The 17,963-nt window shown below is 47.2% G+C and overlaps 1 protein-coding gene and 2 non-coding genes across 4 annotated transcripts in view; all 3 read left to right on the top strand.

The window, feature by feature from the left end:
- Positions 1-10,967, top strand: part of Snx6 (sorting nexin 6) — a 43,158-nt gene extending 32,191 nt beyond the window's left edge. For both annotated transcript variants that reach the window (XM_059279403.1, XM_059279402.1), the window contains exons 10-15: positions 1,503-1,542; positions 3,678-3,764; positions 5,886-6,045; positions 6,121-6,206; positions 9,328-10,438; positions 10,686-10,967. In XM_059279403.1, coding sequence (XP_059135386.1) covers positions 1,503-1,542; positions 3,678-3,764; positions 5,886-6,045; positions 6,121-6,206; positions 9,328-9,381 — 427 coding nt within the window. In that variant the 3' untranslated portion in view covers positions 9,382-10,438; positions 10,686-10,967. The remainder of the gene's footprint in view (positions 1-1,502; positions 1,543-3,677; positions 3,765-5,885; positions 6,046-6,120; positions 6,207-9,327; positions 10,439-10,685) is intronic.
- Positions 3,955-4,061, top strand: LOC131924829 (U6 spliceosomal RNA). The gene has a single exon (XR_009383083.1). It is a non-coding gene; the product is annotated as a U6 spliceosomal RNA (small nuclear RNA).
- Positions 10,968-16,206: 5,239 nt separating the features above from the next.
- On the top strand, positions 16,207-16,371 carry LOC131924816 (U1 spliceosomal RNA). Its single transcript, XR_009383074.1, has one exon. It is a non-coding gene; the product is annotated as a U1 spliceosomal RNA (small nuclear RNA).
- Positions 16,372-17,963: the final 1,592 nt, after the last annotated feature.

Below are 17,963 nucleotides of genomic sequence, written 5' to 3'. Positions count from 1 at the left end.
TGCTATGTAGCCAAGAGGGACCTTGGTCTCTGGATTCTCCTGCCTCTGCTACCTGAATGCTGGCTACTGGGATTTACAGGCACAGGCCACCATTCCTGGTACTCCAGTTAAACATTAACTTTTTTATATGTATTTTGTGTATGTGTGTGTGTGTGTGTGTGTGTGTGTGTGTGTGTGCGCGCGCGCATGCGCGCGCGCTAGGGATGTATATCATGGCAGCTCATGGGACTGAAGCTGAAGCCAGTCTGGTAGACATGACCCTTTGCCTCAAAAAGAAAATGAGGGCAGATGTGATGCGCATCTGTCCCAGGACCTGGGAGGCTAAGGCAGAACAGTGTTGAGTTAAGCCAGCCTGGACTACACAGTAAGGCCTTGTCTCGTAAAATCAAAAGAGCAGGAAGAAAATTAATCTTGGAACTGGAGAAATGGCTCAGTTTGGTTCCTAGCTTGTATGTATGTGACTTATAGCCGTGTGTAGTTGCAGTACTGGGCGATCCAACACCCTCTTCTGCTGTGGGAACAGCATACCTACATAGAAATTAATTTGTATGTACATTTATGTCCACACACATAGAAACAGTAATTTAAAGAATACATATATTTATATGTATCTGTATATTCTATCTACCTACATACATTTTTTTTTTCACTTGTATGTATGTGTGTTTGTGTGAGTATGTAACACCTGTGTGTTAGTGTCCTCGCAGGCCACACACTATGTCAGATCCTCTGGAACTGGAGTTCCAGGTTACTGTGAGCCCCTGACATGGGTGCTGGGTCCTCTGAACTGCTGAGCCATCTGCTCCAGACCCTTCCACTCCACCCTCTCTTGTTGAGATAGAGTCTTACTGTGTAACTCTTGCTGACCTCTTACCTCACAGAGGTCCGCCTGCCTCTGCCTCCTGAGAGCTGGGATTAAAGGGGTACGCCACCACCGGCCTGGCTGTTTATTTATTTGGGGTGGGGCACACATGTAAGAGCATGAGTGTAGAGTCCAGAGAACAACTTGGGGGAGTCTGTTCTCTCCTTACACCATATAGTTTCTGGGGAATCAAGATAGTAATATTCTGGGGATTTTAAATAAGCAGTTTATTGTAAGAGCAGGGAGGTTTTTATTAAACTGTTGAAGTCTTTAGTTAACAAGACCATTGGATACTTTGTGTGATGAAACAAGAATGTCTTGGGGATTTTTGTTTTGTTTTATTTATTTATTTATTTATTTATTTATTTATTTATTTATTTATTGTTTTTTTCAAGACAGGGTTTTTCTGTGTAACAGTTTGGGCTGTCTAGGAGCTCACTTTGTAGACCTGGCTGGCCTCAAACTCACTGAGATCCTTCTGCCTCTGCCTCCCAAGTGCTGGAATTAAAGGCATGTGCCACCACTGCCTGGGAAGAATGTCCTTTATTAATATGGTTTGGGGATATTGTCTCTATACACTTAAAGTGAAAAATTAATCAAATGCTGCTTCTGATGAAAGTATTTTATTTTTCCCTTGAAGGTTTTTCCTCAAAGTTTCAGAACTGTTTGATAAAACAAGAGTAAGTATTAAGCTTGAGAGAGCCGCTGCATATATAATTATACTTGTATTAATGGTAATTTATTGTGCCCCTAAAACAGTGAAACACAAGCGGTACCTCCCCAAGTTCTCAGACTTCCACACATACCTCATGACCCAGACAAAATAAAATTAATGTAAAAAATAGTTCAAAATATCAGCTATGGTGAGTCACCCCAATAACCTTAGCACCCAGAGGGCTGAAGCAGGAAGGTCCTGGTTCTAAGACAAGACTGGACCACAGAGCATGACCTATCACCCCCCCCCCAAAAAAAAAAAATTTTTTTTTTTTTTTAATTAGGACCAGTGAGGTGGCTCAGTGGTTAAAGATCCTAGCTGTCTTGACCTGAGTTCAATCCTTAGAACCCACGTGATAGAAAAAGAGAACCAACTTCTAAAGGCTGACCTCTGACCTTCAGCACTAGTACTGTGGGATATGTGGTTCCATTTTACCACATTTTGCTTCTACTAAAATGAACTTGAACATTCAGGTTGCTCTGCAAGCTTACTCACACTTGATGTTTTTTACCTGTGTTTTAGCTACTCAATGAGCATGCCTTTTAAGAAAAATAGACAGTTTTTTTTTTTTTTTAAATTTTCCAGAGCTGAGGACCAAACCCAGGGCCTTGTGCTTGCTAGGCAAGCGCTCTACCACTGAGCTAAATCCCCAACCTGACAGTTTTTTGTTTTTTTTTTGTTTTTTTGGTTTTTCGAGAGAGGGTTTCTCTGTGTAGCTTTGCGCCTTTCCTGGATCTCACTCTGTAGACCAGGCTGGCCTTGAACTCACAGAGATCCTCCTGCCTCTGCCTCCTGAGTGCTGGGATTAAAGGCGTACACCGCCACCACCCGGCTCCAACCTGACAGTTTTAACAGTAATTTCAGGTATTCATTTTTGAGTCAGGATCTATCTCAAGCTAGTCTTGAACTCTGTACAGCGGAGTTCTCCACCTCTCGAGTGCCTGGATTATAGGTGTGCACCACCATACCTGACCTGGTTTCAGATTACAGAAAAGAATTATAAAGTAGTAGGAAAAGTTATGTGCACATCGCCAAGGTTTCCTGAAACTGAACATTTCTGTGTGGTTTATAATTCTTTTATTCCGATGTCCAAGTTCATCTGTGTTGTGTCTTTGTATGCATCTCAGTTCTGTTTTTTAATACAGCCAGTACTAAAATGAAAAGGAAAAAAAGAAGAAGAAAGGAAAAGCCAGGCAGTGGTGGCACATGACTTTAATCCCAGCACTTGGGAGGCAGAGGCAGGCAAATCTCTTAAATTCAAGGCCAGCCTGGTCTACAGAGTGAGTTTCAGTATAGCCAGGGCTACACAGAGAAACCCTGTCTCAAAATATAGCCAGTAATATTGTTTTTCTCAGTGTCACCAAATAAGATCTTGCCATTGTGACTTTTTGTGGTATAACAAGTCAGGAGACACATAAAGTTTCTTATTGTATTTAACTAATATAAAACATCTCTTAGGCCAGACGTGCTGGCGCACATGTTTAATCCTAGCACTCAGGAATCTGAGGTTCAAGGACTCTGAGTTCAAGGCTAGCCAGGGCTACAGAGTGAGACATTTTCTCAAAAGCAACATTACCCTTTGTCTTCATTTCTTTTTCTTTTTTGAGGTTTTGGTTTGGTTTGGTTTGGTTTGGTTTGGCTTTGGTTTTTGTTTCTTGAGACAGGGGTGTAGCCCTGGCTGTCCTGGTACTCCATCTGTAGACCAGGCTGACCTTGAACTCACAGATCTGCCTGCCTCTGCCTCCTGAGTGCTGGAATTAAAGGTGTGCGCCACCACCTGGCAAAGAGTTCTTTTTAACTTCCCTTTCCATCGCATCTTAAATTCCTTCATCTGTTGGTGAGCACGTAGCAGTTGCCATTGTAGTAGATTCTGTAATAGTGAAGCCAAAAATGAGAGGAAAGCCAAGTTTCCAAATACAGAATTTTCCCCAAAATTCATTAGCGTTATTTGATTTCCCTTTTCATTTCTCCTTGGAATTTTGAAAGCCGCCCAGATAAAGCAGAGTGGGTTCTGTAGTTCTTGAACATTTCCACACATTAAAAATGGTTTTATTTAGAGCAGAATGTAACAGGTGATTTAATGCCGTTTCCCCTTTTCAGAAAATAGAGGCCCGAGTGTCTGCTGACGAGGACCTCAAGCTTTCTGACCTGTTAAAGTACTACCTACGGGAGTCTCAAGCAGCTAAGGTGACTGGCCGTCGTAGAGGCTATCGGGTGTGAGGCCGTGCGCTTGATGATGGGCATACTGGTTTGCATTTCCAGGGTGTGTGTAGTGCTGTGTGGTGGCTGAGATCTCAGCACATGGAGGAGGCAGCAGAAAGGAGATGAGGCTAACTTGGGCTGTGTAGTGAGACCTTGTCTTAAAAACAAGTGTTATGTGCTCGCTTCGGCAGCACATATACTAAAATTGGAACGATACAGAGAAGATTAGCATGGCCCCTGCGCAAGGATGACACGCAAATTCGTGAAGCGTTCCATATTTTTAAATCTTAAAAAAAAAACCAAAAAAAAAAAACAAGTGTTATATGAAATTACCTTTCTCAGAGCCAGCATGATGTCACACACCTTCCTTTAATCCCAGCCCTCAGGAGGCAGGTGGATCTTTGAGTTCAAGGCCAGCCTGGTCTGCAGAGCGAGTTCCAGGACAGCCAAGGCTACAGAGGGAAACCCTGTGTCAAAAAAAGTAAAATGCCGAGCCGGGCGGTGGTGGCACACGCCTTTAATCCCAGCACTCTGGAGGCAGAGCCAGGCGGATCTCTGTGAGTTCGAGGCCAGCCTGGGCTACCAAGTGAGTTCCAGGAAAGGCGCAAAGCTACACAAAGAAACCCTGTCTCGGAAAAAAAAAAAAAAAAAAAAAAAAAAAAAAAAAAAAGTAAAATGCCTAAATAAGATTTGTATACCTGCTGGTTTCTCATTTGGTCTAAATAAGTCCTTGTCTGAGGTGAGAATACTATTAAACACAAGTACCTCATACTTAAGTCAACTCACACTTCCTGCTGTGTATAAAAGACTAAGTAATCAAACAGCGAAGACCCAGAAAAATAAAATAAGACAAATAAATTAACACAGATGTAGAAAAAGCACCAAGAACACTCTAGTTTCCAAATCAGTGGCTTGAGGATTTACCGAACGAGCAGGGACAATGGTTTGCGGGGGTTTTGCTGGGATTAAGGATGTGCACCACAGCTGGTGTGGTGGTGGCGCCTGCCTTTAATCCCAGCACTCCGGAGGCAGGGGCAGGTGGATCTCTGGTCTACAGAGAGAGTTCTAGGGCAGCTTATTATAAAATGTGGTTGAAATGGCTAACTTTTTAGAACATGGCTTTAAAAGTAAATCTAGCTGGTGCTCGCTTCAGCAGCACATCTACTAAAATTGAAATACGCAGAGATTAGCCTAATGCAAATTCATGAATCCTTCTTTTGTAGGGGTGTTGAGGTAGAGTGACAGAATCTCACTGTATTGCCCTGGCTGGCCTCAAACTTACAGACATTTATTTTCCTCTGCTCACCAATGCTCAGATCAAAGGCATGCACCACCACACCCAGCTCAGTATTTTTAAGTCCATTTTGGAGATCAGCATTTACCTTTTAATAAATATTGTGGGATTTTTATGTTTTGTTTTGCTTTTTTGTTTTGTTTTCAAAAGAAGGAAGAAATCAGCTGGGTATGGTAGGCCTTGCCTTTAATCCCAGCACTGGGAAGGCAGAGGCAGGTAGATCTCTGTTGAGTGCCAGGTCAGCCTGGCTACATAGTCAAAACACTGTCTCACAAAAAGAAAAAAGGCAGCGGTGGAGTGGGGTGGGGTGTAAATCGGGTCTGTTGTGGGGTGTGCCAGTAACCCTGGCCCTTGGGAAGTGGAAACTGAGGCTCTGGAGTTCAGAGTCACCTGCAGCCTTGTAATAAGTTTGAAGCCATCCTGACTACTGGAGACCCCGTCCAGAATGGGTAAGTACATGGAGGAAGAAAGGTGATAGTGAGCATGGGTTTTCTTACTGAACAGTGACTAGTGTCTAAAATTGGTTCGGATGATTATACAGCTCTGTGCACATAGTACAAGCCCTGGGTTGTGTATTTTAAATGAGTGAGTTATAAAGTATGTGCATTTGGCGTCAATTAAGCTATTATTTATTTATAAAAACAAACAAACATTTAGGGCCTGGTGTGTAATTAGTGGTGAACTAGGAGGCCCTGGTTCCCCCAGAACAAAGCATTTACAAGTTCCCTCTGTGTGAGTGTCCCTGCGGCTGCTGGTGGTGGTGTCTAAGGCAGGAGGGCGCAGGGCACACTGAGTGTGCTTCTGTTTTGCAGGACCTCCTCTATAGAAGGTCCAGGTCGCTGGTGGACTATGAAAATGCCAATAAAGCCCTGGACAAGGCAAGAGCAAAGAACAAAGATGTTCTACAGGCAGAAACGTCCCAACAGCTGTGCTGTCAGAAGTTCGAGAAGATCTCTGAATCTGCAAAACAAGGTACTGTTGACAAACCTTTTAGTGCAAGGTGTGCTTTGTGGTGGGTCCTTCTAATTTTTATGTTTTTGTTTACAGAACTGATAGACTTTAAGACAAGAAGAGTTGCTGCATTCAGAAAAAATTTAGTGGAACTGGCAGAACTAGAACTAAAGCATGCAAAGGTAGTATCATTAAATATTGAATCATTTAAATTTTAAATTGAGTCAGTTATAAAATAGATGGTAATCCTTTGATCAACCTCCTATGGGAGATTGACACACTGTCCTTGATTTATTTGGATGCTTTACACTGTGTGTGTGTGTGTGTGTGTGTGTGTGTGTGTGTGTGTGTGTGTGTGCGCACCGCCTTGTATAAATTTGCAGGTGGAATTCAGGGCCCATGCTCACGCAGTAAAAGTGCTTACATGATTGGCCGTCTCACTGGCCTTCCCTTGGGTCTGTGGTTTCAGTACTGTGGTTATGTGCAGGGTCTTGCATGCAGGCCAGCGCTCTGCCCCTGAGTTCATTCTCATCCTGACAGAATGGGAATTAGGTTGTTTGTTTGCTGTGGTTGAGGCAGCTTCTTACTCTTGAGGCTGGGCTTAAGCTCATTAGGTAGACCAGGCTGGCTCTGGATGCAGTGATCTTCCTGCCTCAGCCTCTACTTGGGAGGTTGTTCTGTGACCTCCAAACTACACACACCCATGCATACACACACAAAATAATGTAAAAAAATACTTCTGGTGTTTGCCAGTTATAGTAATACATACCTGTAGGACACACTGAAGAGGTCACAAGTTCAAAACCAGCCTAGGCTACACCTTTAAGGCTGGAGGGGTGACACAGCAGTTAAGATCACTTGCTGCTCTTGAGGACTGGAGTTTGGTTCCCAGTACTCACATCAGGTAGCTCATAACTATCCTAGCTCCGAACCCAGGAGATAGGACATTCTTTCTTGTCCTAAATAAGTACTTGGATGTATGTGGTGTTCGCTCCCCTCAGCTGTCACCCCAGCACTTCTAGGGCACAGCTGTAATTTGAGCACTCCTAGGGCACAGCTGTAATCAGCATTCCTAGTGCACACCTGTAACCCCAGCACTCCTAGCTCAAGATGAAAGACAGAGACAGAACTGTAGATGTAACATGAATTGCTAAACAGTCTTATTAATAAAAAACCCAGAGCCAGATATTGGAGTGAACGATGAAAGATCAGAGAAGCAGAGCAGCCACACCCAACCTCACCTCCTCAACTCCTCAGCCAATCCTGTTTCCTCAGACTGGAAGCCTCTGAGTCCCACCCTGAGGGTCTCAGTTGAACTGCTGCTAAAGAACCTCTAGTTCCTGGTCCTCACGCCTTATATACCTTTCTGCTTCCTGCCCTCACTTCCTGGGATTAAGGATGTGTGTTTCCCAGTAAAGGCATGAGATATCAAGTGCTGGGATTAAAGGCGTGTACCACCACGCCTGGTCTATGTCTAATTTAGTGGCTGGCTGTGTTCTTAGATCCCCAGATAAGTTTATTAGGGTGCACAGTATATTAGGCGACAAAGTATATCACCACACAGAACTGCATAAGCTTGTGGGTCATCCAGACTGCGAGCAGCACAGCAGCAGGAAGAAGGTACAGAGTGAGGACTGACTCCTACAAGTTATCCTCTGACCTCTGCAAGAGGGGACGGATATGGCTGAAGTGTACTTACATCTCCCTCCCCTCCCCTCCCTGACCCTCCCCTCCCCCTTTCACACACAGAGTAAATCACTTTTAAGTTAAAAAAGGTAGGAGAGACAAGACTCCTGCACATGTTTGTAATTGTACACATATTCACACAATGCACAAGAAAAAATTACTTTTTGCAATTTAAAAATGGAAAAGATGGCGATGGAGAGATGGCTTCGCAGTTAAGAACACTTACTATGCTGGGTGTGGTGGCCCAGGCTTGTAATCCCACAACTCTGGAGGCCAAAGCAGGTAGATCTTTGGGAGTTTGAGGCCAGCCTGGTCTACAAAAATAGTTCCAGGAGCCAGGGATGTTACAGGGAAAGCCTGTCTCGAAACACCCCCACCCCCACCCAAAAGAGAGCTCTTACTGGTCTTGCAGAGCACTTGGGTTCGGTTCCCAGCACCCACAGGAGATTCCCAGTTCTGTCTAACTCCAGTTCTAGGAGATCTGATGTCCTTTCTGACATCCTCAAGTACAGGTGCGCAGACGACATAGAGGCAGGCAGAATACTCCTCCATACAAAGTAAGATGGCAAGTCTTTGTGTGTGTGTGTGTGTGTGTGTGTGTGTGTGTGTGTGTGTGTGTGTGAGTGAGAGAGAGACCTAATTCATTCATAGACATCTAAAATGGATTTGCATCTGTTTGTCTTTGGGAGGGGTTCTTATGGGTGTTCTAGTGCTGTAAGAGACCCCATGACACACAACACTTGCAAAGGAAAACAGTTCATTGGGGCTGCTCTATAGAGGTTTCTTTAGTCCATTATCATCATGGTGGACACCATGGCTGCGGGCGGGCAGACGTGGTGCTGGAGAGGTAGCTGAGAGTTCCACCTCTGCATCTGTAGGCGGCAGAGAGAGAACCACGGGGCCTAGCTTGGGCATTTGAAATCCCAAAGCACACCCACAATGACACACTTCCTCCAATAAGGCCACACCTCCTAAAGCTGCTCCCTAAGCGTTCAAACATGAGTCCATGGGGCCGTTCTTACTCAAACCACCGCAGTTGGGTGTGGCGGAACTGAGAAGAGACTGGGTCTCTCTATGTAGTCCTAACTGTCCTGGAACTCAGTAGATCCACCTGTGTCTGCCTCCTAAATGCTGGGATTAAAGGCATGCGCCACCATGCCCTTAGTCAAGATCTTGTAAATTTTGAAGAAAGGTCAAATGTTCTACAAATGGCTAGATGCATGTGAATTTGTAGAATACTTTTGATTGTAATGCTAGCATTTTTATTTAAAAAAGAAAAACTAGCATAGGGCTGGAGAGATGGCTCAAAGTCAGACTATGTAAACCATTAATACTGGTCTGAGTAGAAATTTGGTGAACAGGCTGGCACTTTGTGTCTTTAACCATGATAGAAGTGTTTCTAGAATTCTGGCACCAGAATACCATTTCTATTTTTTTATCCTGTCTTTTTGGTTGCTTGGTGATGCCTCTGAAGGCAGCGGGCACACCCATGGGCCCAGACATACACACGGGCAAAACACCCACACACATCACAGACAATAGAAAATATTCACAAACAGCGACTCTCAAGCTGCTGGGACTAAAGAAATTGACGGTGGGTTTGCTCCTCCCTTCCAGGGCAACCTCCAGCTGCTGCAGAATTGCCTTGCCGTTTTAAATGGAGACACATAGGCCACACTCCGCCTTCTGTTGAAAAGGGCTGCCTTCAAATCTCCTTTGTTTTCTTGATGACTTCCGGCATCTAAGCTCACTGGGAACCACAGATCAGCTGGCACCGTGCATCGGCTCTTCTTCTGAGAGACAGTGGAGTGGCGGGGCTCACCGGCCGAGGGCAGCGTCTGCCACCCCACACTTGACCTTCCGAGAAGCCCAAAGTTCAACGTCCTCTTTCCTTTATGTAGCCTGTCTTAACTGTGTTTATTTCGTGCATAGCGATCTTACGGCTGGCGGCCTTATTTACCTCTCGATCTCTTTCTTGTCCAGTTTTAACATTCTCAAGAGTCCACTGTCCACACAAGATAACGGTTGCCTTTCTGGATTTCTTTTTTTTTTAAGCATCCTGTGCCCTGCTTTCTTTCATGTATCCGTGTAAACATCTTAATGAGACTTACTTTGAATTAATGAAACGTAAAGTTTGGGGTCAGTTTTGTGAGCTCTATCAGTATGGTCGATCTCTGAAGAAAAGCAGATGTGTTCGTATGTTTGCCTTAAACTTGTGAACTAAACCAATATTGTAAAGCGCCCAGCGAGACCAGCGGCGTTTGGACTCCGTGCTCCTTGTATCGCTCTGGAATTTGGGGTAGCGATAATAAATCTACTCCAGCATTATGCTTTACAGTGCAGGTTTTTTGTTTTCCTCCCCTTCTTTCTTTTGAAATGGCCAGTTGAACCAAGTTCACCGACCGCTTTACTGTAGAGCGACCTGGTCTTCTGGGTGCACTCCACAGAAGCAGCAGCTGGACAGAGGCAGATGACTGCCTTTTCCGGAATGCAGGAGCATCACAGTTCTCTGGACCCGTCCCTAGCTCAGCCAACCGCGTCCCTCCTAGTTACCATGGCAACCATGGCAGCATATTGACTGGCACAGAGGAAAAGTCTTCTGCTAGAAGGAAGAGCTCTTGAGTTGGTGAGGGAAGTAGATTCCCCGGGATGAAAGTTGGTGTGCAGATGGGATGCCACGCCCGGGCTCTCTATGGGGAGTGGACGAGATCCCCGTTCCCAGCGTAAAGTAGGTGGAATGGATTTCTCTGTCTTTTTCCAAGTTCTATTTGGAAACCACGGGGATTCAGGCTGGTCATCCCTGGAACAGGTTTCTAGTTTGTTTACAATTTTCCAAACCGTCCCGAAGATTGCCAGAGCCGCCTTGCAGGCGGTGGCCCTGACCCCCACCCAGCCTTTCCCAGTGCATGTTCTCTGGCTGGTCGGTGTGCTGGTCAGTGTCCTCTCCGACTGACACGTGTCCCCATGCTGTTCAGAGTCGGTGTTCCTGGTGTTGGCCAAGAGATCCTTTCTGTCCTTCGTGTCTGTGACCTCCTGTGGTAGAAACACACCCACACGGTGTCCACCAGTGGGTGAGTGCAGGACCAGGAGCCCTTGCTTCGGGACCCGTCCACGCCTCACCAGCTGCCCTTGTGGCCTCAATCGGGTTTGGGAAAGATCCTCTTGACGTCTGCCTCAGTCTCTGCTCTAAAGTTCATGTTGACCTACCTCACAGGGGTGTTGTGAGGATTAATAAATGTTGGTACCATGCTTTGGAACCGTGAAGGTGCTGTGTAAATGCTGAGGGATGGTTGAGGGCCAAATTGTACGATGGTTCTCTCCCCCAAGGGTTACTGTGGTTTTGATCAATGCGGTCTCTTTGGAGGGGAGGAAGTGGAGTAGAGTGCACCCTTAGCCTCTGGTGTCTTTTTTATTTTATTTTATTTTGAAAAAAATTTTAGTTTTTTACTTATTTTTATTTACTATTTAGGGATGTTTTTACCTGACTACTGTCTGTGTACCATATGTGTGCAGTACCAGAGCAGAGTGAGTGGAGAAGAGAGAATCGGAACCCTAGAACTGGAGCATCGTTGTAGTTACTGGGAAAGGTACCCAGGTCTGAGGGAAGAGCAAGTCAGGGCTGTCAACTGATCAATTGATCTGTCCATCCATTCATCCATCCATCCATCCATCCATCCATCCATCTAATCTATCTTGGTTTTTTGAGACAGGGTTCCTCTGTGTAACTTGTCTGTCCTGGAACTCGCTCTGTAGATCAGGCTGGCCTTGAACTCTCAAAGATACCTCCAGAGTGCTGATATTAAAGGCATGAGCCACCACCGCCAGATCCTAACTTACAATTTTAAATGGGTATATGTAGTGGGTGAGGGCAGGGACTCAGATGGTCAGAGAACAACTCCAGTGAGTCTTACACCAAGTGGACTGTGGGGATCAAATTCAGGCTGTCACTGTTTGTGTTCTTACTTTGTCTCTTTGGGGGCCTCCACCCAGCTCCCAGGTAAATCACACACAGAGGCTTATCTTAATTATGAATGTCTGCTTTCAGCTTGGCTTGTTTCTTGCCAGCTTTTCTTAACTTTAAATTACCCTGTGTCTTTCCCTCTGGACTTTTCCTTTTCTTCTTAACCTTTCCTTTCACTCTGTCTCCGTGACTTGCTGTGTAGCTGGGTGGCTGGGTGGCTGGACCCTGATGTCCTCCTCTTTCTCTCGCTGATAGATCTCCTTTCTCCCAGATTTCTCCTATTTATTCTCTCTGCCGGCCAGCCCCGCCCATCCTTTCTCCTACCTCGCTATTGGTGGATCAGTTCTTTATGAGACCATCAGGTGTCTTAGACAGGCACAGTAACACAGCTTCACAGAGTTAAACAAATGCAACATGAACAAAAGTAACACCTTAAAACAATATTCCCCAACAGTCAGCCATGACAGCAAGTGTGTTTTTCCCCCTAAGCCGATTTGGCAGGCCCTGGATTCATTGTTAGAGTTTTTCAATTTTATTTAAACTTGTAGGGTGGGGGTAGGTAGTAGCAGCTGTACAGACTAGCCAGGGGACTTTGGGTGGGGGTTCCAAACATACATAATGAGTGGACAGTGCCAGGCTTTCTCACTAACACCTGGATAAATAACATGTAGGGGGCTGGAGAGATGGCTCAGCTATTAAGCACACCAGCTGCTCTTCTAGAGGTCCTGAGTTCAATTCCCAGTGACCAACCACATAGTGACTCACAGCCATCTGTAGTGGGATCTGATACTCCCTTCTGGGGTGCAGGCGTACATGCAGATAGAGCACTCACATACATAAAATAAGCAAATCAGGTTCTTTTTAGATTTATTATGAATACAGTGTTCTCCCGGCATTTATGTGTGCACGCTAGAACAGGGCACCAGATCTCATTATAGGTGTTTGTAAGACATCGACCATGTGGTCACCAGGAATTGAACTCAGGACATGTGGAAGAGCAGCCAGTGCTCTTGTCCTTGGATTCATCTCTCCAGCCCAATAAATAAATCTTTTTACAAAAACAAAAACATGTAGCTGTTCATTGTGGCATATTCCTGTAATCTCAGTGCTCAGGGGTGAGGAGGCAGGAGAGGACTGCTGCTCTAAGATTAAGGCCAGGCAAGACCACCAGTGAAAACCTGCCTCAAAAGAACAAGGGGGACCAGGTGTGGTGCACACCTTTATTGCCAGCTGCAGCAGGTGTCATTTCTGGTTCACACTCTGAATTCCAGCTGCAGCAGGTGTCATTTCTGGTTCACACTCTGAATTCCAGCTGCAGCAGGTGTCATTTCTGATCACACGCTGAACTCCAGCTGCAGCAGGTGTTATTCTGGTCACACCCTGAACTCCAGCGGCAGCAGGTGTCATTTCTGGTCACACCCTGAACTCCAGCTGCAGCAGGTGTCATTTCTGGTCACACCCTGAACTCCAGCTGCGGCAGGTGTCATTCTGGTCACACCCTGAACTCCAGCTGCAGCAGGTGTCATTCTGGTCACACCCTGAACTCCAGCTGCAGCAGGCACCATCTCTGAGTTTGAGACCGGCCTAGTCTACATAGTAAGTTCCAGACCAGCCAGGGGCTATATAGTTGCTGCTCCCCAACCCTCCCCCCACTTTTCCCCAAAATGGTTTGGAGTCAGCAAGGTGACTCATTGGGTAAAGGTGACTGCTGCCAAGCCTGACAACCCGAGTTCGATCCCCAGACCCCATGAGGTGGAAAGAGAGAACTAACTCCCAGAATCGGCCCTTGACCTGGACAACCTCGCGTGCTGTAGCACCCACACATGCTCACAACTAGATTTAATGAACGAAACCCAAAGGAAAAAGAATGTATGGGCGTACTTAGGAGAGCCGCTCTGTGCCTGTGGAACAGGTCCTTGACTAGCTGGCTGCCGGTCCCTGTAAACACATCCACTCTGGATCCCCTGCTGTGGGTGGTGTACGTTGAACATTTACCGATCATCCCCGGAGTCTAGGAGAGGTGGCACCAGTGGTTGTCATAAGCATGTGGTATTCCTAGCCCAGAAGCAGAATTGCCTACCCGGTGGGAGGCCCGGGACGTAAAGCTGAGCAGACAATGTAGGTTTGGCAGCGAGTGTGAAGAAGGGCCGAACTGGAACCGTAAGAAGCCGACTGACTTGATGACTTATTCCTACAGTGAGGCTGGAAGACTGAGTGAAGCGGAGCACGGTGCAGAAAACGATCCAGAGAAACTCGGGTAGTTGGATTTCAATACCTGCTCCATCTGGTGGCAGATTCATTATCAAGAGCGGGAGTGAGAGGCCTGAAAGATGGTCCATCTGCCAAGAGCCTGTCCTACAGGACCAGAGTGGGGTTCTCAGCACCCACTTTAGACAGCTCACGACGTCCTGTAACTCCAGTTCCAGGCTGTCTGGCACCGTCTTGGACTCTGTGGGTACCTGCACAATACACACGCACACGTACGTTGTGGTGTAGCACTCTCTTGGGAGGTTGAAACTTCTTAAGCCAGGAGGTACACGACTCAAAATAGCTTCAGAAAATCCCTGAAACTGACCAGACCCACCAGGCCCCGTCCTCCAAGGAGGGCGAGAGTCCCCCTAGAGGAGCTAGCCCCAAAGGAGCCTCTGAAAGCAGAGCAGAGGCCTGGAGGAAACAGAAACCGGCCCAGCTGTCTGGAGGAGGTGGAGATCCGAGCTGTCTGGAGGAGGTGGAGATCCGAGCTGTCTGGAGGAGGTGGAGATCAACCTAGACTCTGAAGGGGACACGCTCCTGCCTGCTTGAGCTGCCTGCAGGCTGAGCACAGTGGACTAGCCCCGTGTGCTGGGGACGGCTGGGTGGTACAGCTGTCTTTGAGTCAGTTCTGCTCGCACGAGTGAGCCCTCATCCATATCCTTGTAAATAACCCCCAGAAAACTCCTTGGTTCACCAAGGTGGCCTTTACAGAATCCACACTCTTGGCTGCTGTGGGTTCCCCCTCTAGGGTGAGTAGCCCCGTATATTGCAGCTCCCCGGGAAAAGGCTTGGCACAACACATAACAGCCACAACCAAAAAGGCTTTCGAACGGGAGATGAGACACTCCTTGAACTCTACGTTGTGTGTTTGTGGGGGGAGCATGTCCACCCACATCCATCTGTTTCCTTTAGAACACAAGCCAAATAGAAAGTGCTGGTGAGGCGCTCTCTGTTGGCATTTAACCTTGACTGAGGATCACTAAGACTGAGCACCTCAGACAGAGGAAGGACTTTTTCTCCCTCACCCAGAATGTCAGAAGAGCCTTTGGAGGGAGCTGTGTTCTGCCCTGCTGTGAATCAGCCCACCTGTGGTCTCTGCCCCAGCTCCAGGCCTCAGCCTGATTTCCAAGTAGAGCAGTGGGGAGGAGGAAGGCTGGAGCAGGGGCTTTGACTTTTATTTCCTGGCAGATGCTCTCCCTGACTGGGGTTTAAAAAGAGGTCGATACTCTAGGCCAGAACGGTCACTCTGCAGAACCCACAAGATGACTCGGTAGCCTGGGACTGAATATTAAAGGGAAAGAAGGGAGGAAGAAAGGAAAAGAAAGAAATTACTCCTATGCTGGGCGGTGGTGGCGCAGGCACTCTGGAGGCAGAGGCAGGCCGGTCTTTGAGAGTTCGAGGCCAGCCTGGAGAAACCCTGTCTTGTACACTTAACAGCTGAATATATATATATATATATATATATATATATATATATATATATATATATATATATATATATTTAAACTTGGGAGTAATAATGGATCAAAATTTACAAAATAAAGTACTGTTTAAAAAAAATCACTCTTTCAAAGTTTACTAAGTGGTCAGTTAGAGGGGTGAGAAGTTAAGCACATGTGCCTATCGACCTGAGAGGTCTCCCCAGGTCCATGTGGGGAAACGACCCCACCACCAGTCGTCCTGGCCTCCACCCACCCCCCGCCGCCATAAATATGACGTCAAGACTCAGGCCCAGTAGGTCCGGACAGTTCTCTCGCCTCTGCTTCGCAGTGTTAGGATGACAGGTGTGAGCACCACAGTCAGCGTAGTCATGGTTTCTGCTGAGAACTTCTGTGCGAAAGGAAAGTAGTTCACTGGGCCGAGGGTGCAGCTCGACCGGTGGATGGACTCGCTTGCCTGGCACGCACAAATTCCCGAGTGTGTGACCCCAGCAGTGGACGATGACACACAGGCAGGATCTGAAATTTAGGGTCCTCCTAGGCTACGTAGTGGGGTACGGGGAGTCCCTGGGGCTATCGCGGTCTCCTGGCAAAAAAAAAAAAAGCACGCGGGGCGGGGCTATGCAGACGAGGCGGCGCGCAGTGGCTGCTGGTCTTGCGGGCTCGGAGGGCGGCGTCCCGCGCGGCGACGATCCCGTGTGGGTGAGTGTGATGTCCGTGGGGCCGAGAAGACAGCGACAGGTGTGGAGGGCGTGGGCTTCGATTCGGTGTGTCCGGCGCGGTGACCGTGCGTTAAAGGGATGCGCGTGTGTAAGGCGAGCGTGCGGGCTGGGGTCACAACCCATACTTACCTGGCAGGGGGAGATACCATGATCACGAAGGTGGTTTTCCCAGGGCGAGGCTTATCTATTGCACTCCGGGTGTGCTGACCCCTGCGATTTCCCCAAATGCGGGAAACTCGACTGCATAATTTGTGGCAGTGGGGGACTGCGTTCGCGCTCTCCCCTGACATTTGTGGTACAGAAATAGGACCGCTTTCCTTATTTTCTTTCTACTGCTACAAGCTCGTTAGTGTGTCCTTACTGCTTTAACCTCATCATCCACGCCGAGTCTTAAGGTTCTTCGTAAAAGTTGAGACTCACTGGTTATCTGGCACAACTCCGAGTCCAGCAGGCTCCTTTTCTTCTGGTTCGGTACTCCTGCAGTCCTAGAACCACTTTCTGTTAGAGCCAAGGAAGGACCTCACCGTGGTGTGTCAGCTCTTTTCTCCAAGCATCAGCACCTACGTTGCCCCCCCATCCATCCATTCACTCTGCACAGTGGGCCCCTACAGTCAGGTCGGGCAGCCCCAGAGAGAAGAGGCAGAGAGTACTTCCGGGGAGACTTCCGGTCCCCATTGGACAGAGTTCAATGGAGCACTATGAGTCGCGCCAAGAAGGGTGAGAGATTTTTGTTTCTGTAGTGGAAATCTAGTAGTCATTGAATCTAAGGTAAATATTGGAATGAAACAGTTGTTTTCTGGACGTATTTAGACCTTGAAGAAATCGATGTTTAAAACAGTGATTGTTTTCTGTGATTTATAGAGTTGTTTTTCAGAAGGAGCTTTACAGCCTTGGGGTGAGTTTCGTCACAGTAAGGTCCTGGCAAACCTGGACCGTCTTGGGCTATTGAGTACTGCCAACAGTGCACATGAGGACTAAAGTCTCAGGGATAGCTGTGACGTTTTCCTTCACGAAACATGTAGATCAGACCAGGGGCTTTGGTAAGAGGAACTTGTTTTACTCTAAAACACAACTTCTGTGTACCTATCAATAAGGATGCTTCTGCGTGGCTGTTCGGGGTTCAGTCCATCGAGGCTGGACTGCCCTGCTGCCTCAGACCCTGACTACATCCTAGAGTAATCCTCATCTTACGATCTTCCCGAGTTAACTCAGAACACCAACTGTTTCATCCTCAGCTGTTGAGATTCGAGGTGCATCTGCCTGCCCGAGGCCTTTCTAATAATAAACTTAAAATCCAGCACCTTCTGCTCTCGCTGAGGGTCCCAGGTCCATCCCTCAAGTCAGATGACTACCACCCAGCCTTGCAATTCCTGCACCGGAAGACCTCTCCCCTGGCTGGCCTCTGCACACACATGGCATTCACAAACTCTAAATATCTAAACCAGGGTGAGCAGATGGATGGTTCCGGCGGTAGAACACTTCTGTGAAGTGCATGCACCTTAATCTCATACTGCATAAGGCTTCCAAACTTCTCAGCCAGGCGTGGTCGCTATAAGTTAGTGTAGTTCTAGGCCAGCCTGGGTGATGGAGTGACGAGACACCCTGTCTCAAATTCCCTCCCCAAAGCTGGTAGAAACGATTCCAGGAAAAGGGAGTAAGTACTCTCCTTTTCAGGTTAGGTTCCGTGGCTGTCACTCCTTTAAAGATGTGGTGGAGCATGGCCACCCCGGGGACTGGCTGAGCACCATTAAACCGGTCCACACACACACTCTAGTCCTTTGCCGGGGCGGCACCTTTGTTCTTGAGGAGCTCAGGCCTCTAGATCAGAGATGTCTTTGGTTCAAGCTTCTAGTGTCCCGTTTTTGCAGAATCAAAACA

Source organism: Peromyscus eremicus, chromosome 14 (genome assembly GCF_949786415.1).
Source record: "Peromyscus eremicus chromosome 14, PerEre_H2_v1, whole genome shotgun sequence".
Lineage (NCBI taxonomy): Eukaryota > Metazoa > Chordata > Mammalia > Rodentia > Cricetidae > Peromyscus > Peromyscus eremicus.
Note: the sequence above shows the minus strand (reverse complement) of the source record. Positions and strands in the feature narration are given on the sequence as shown.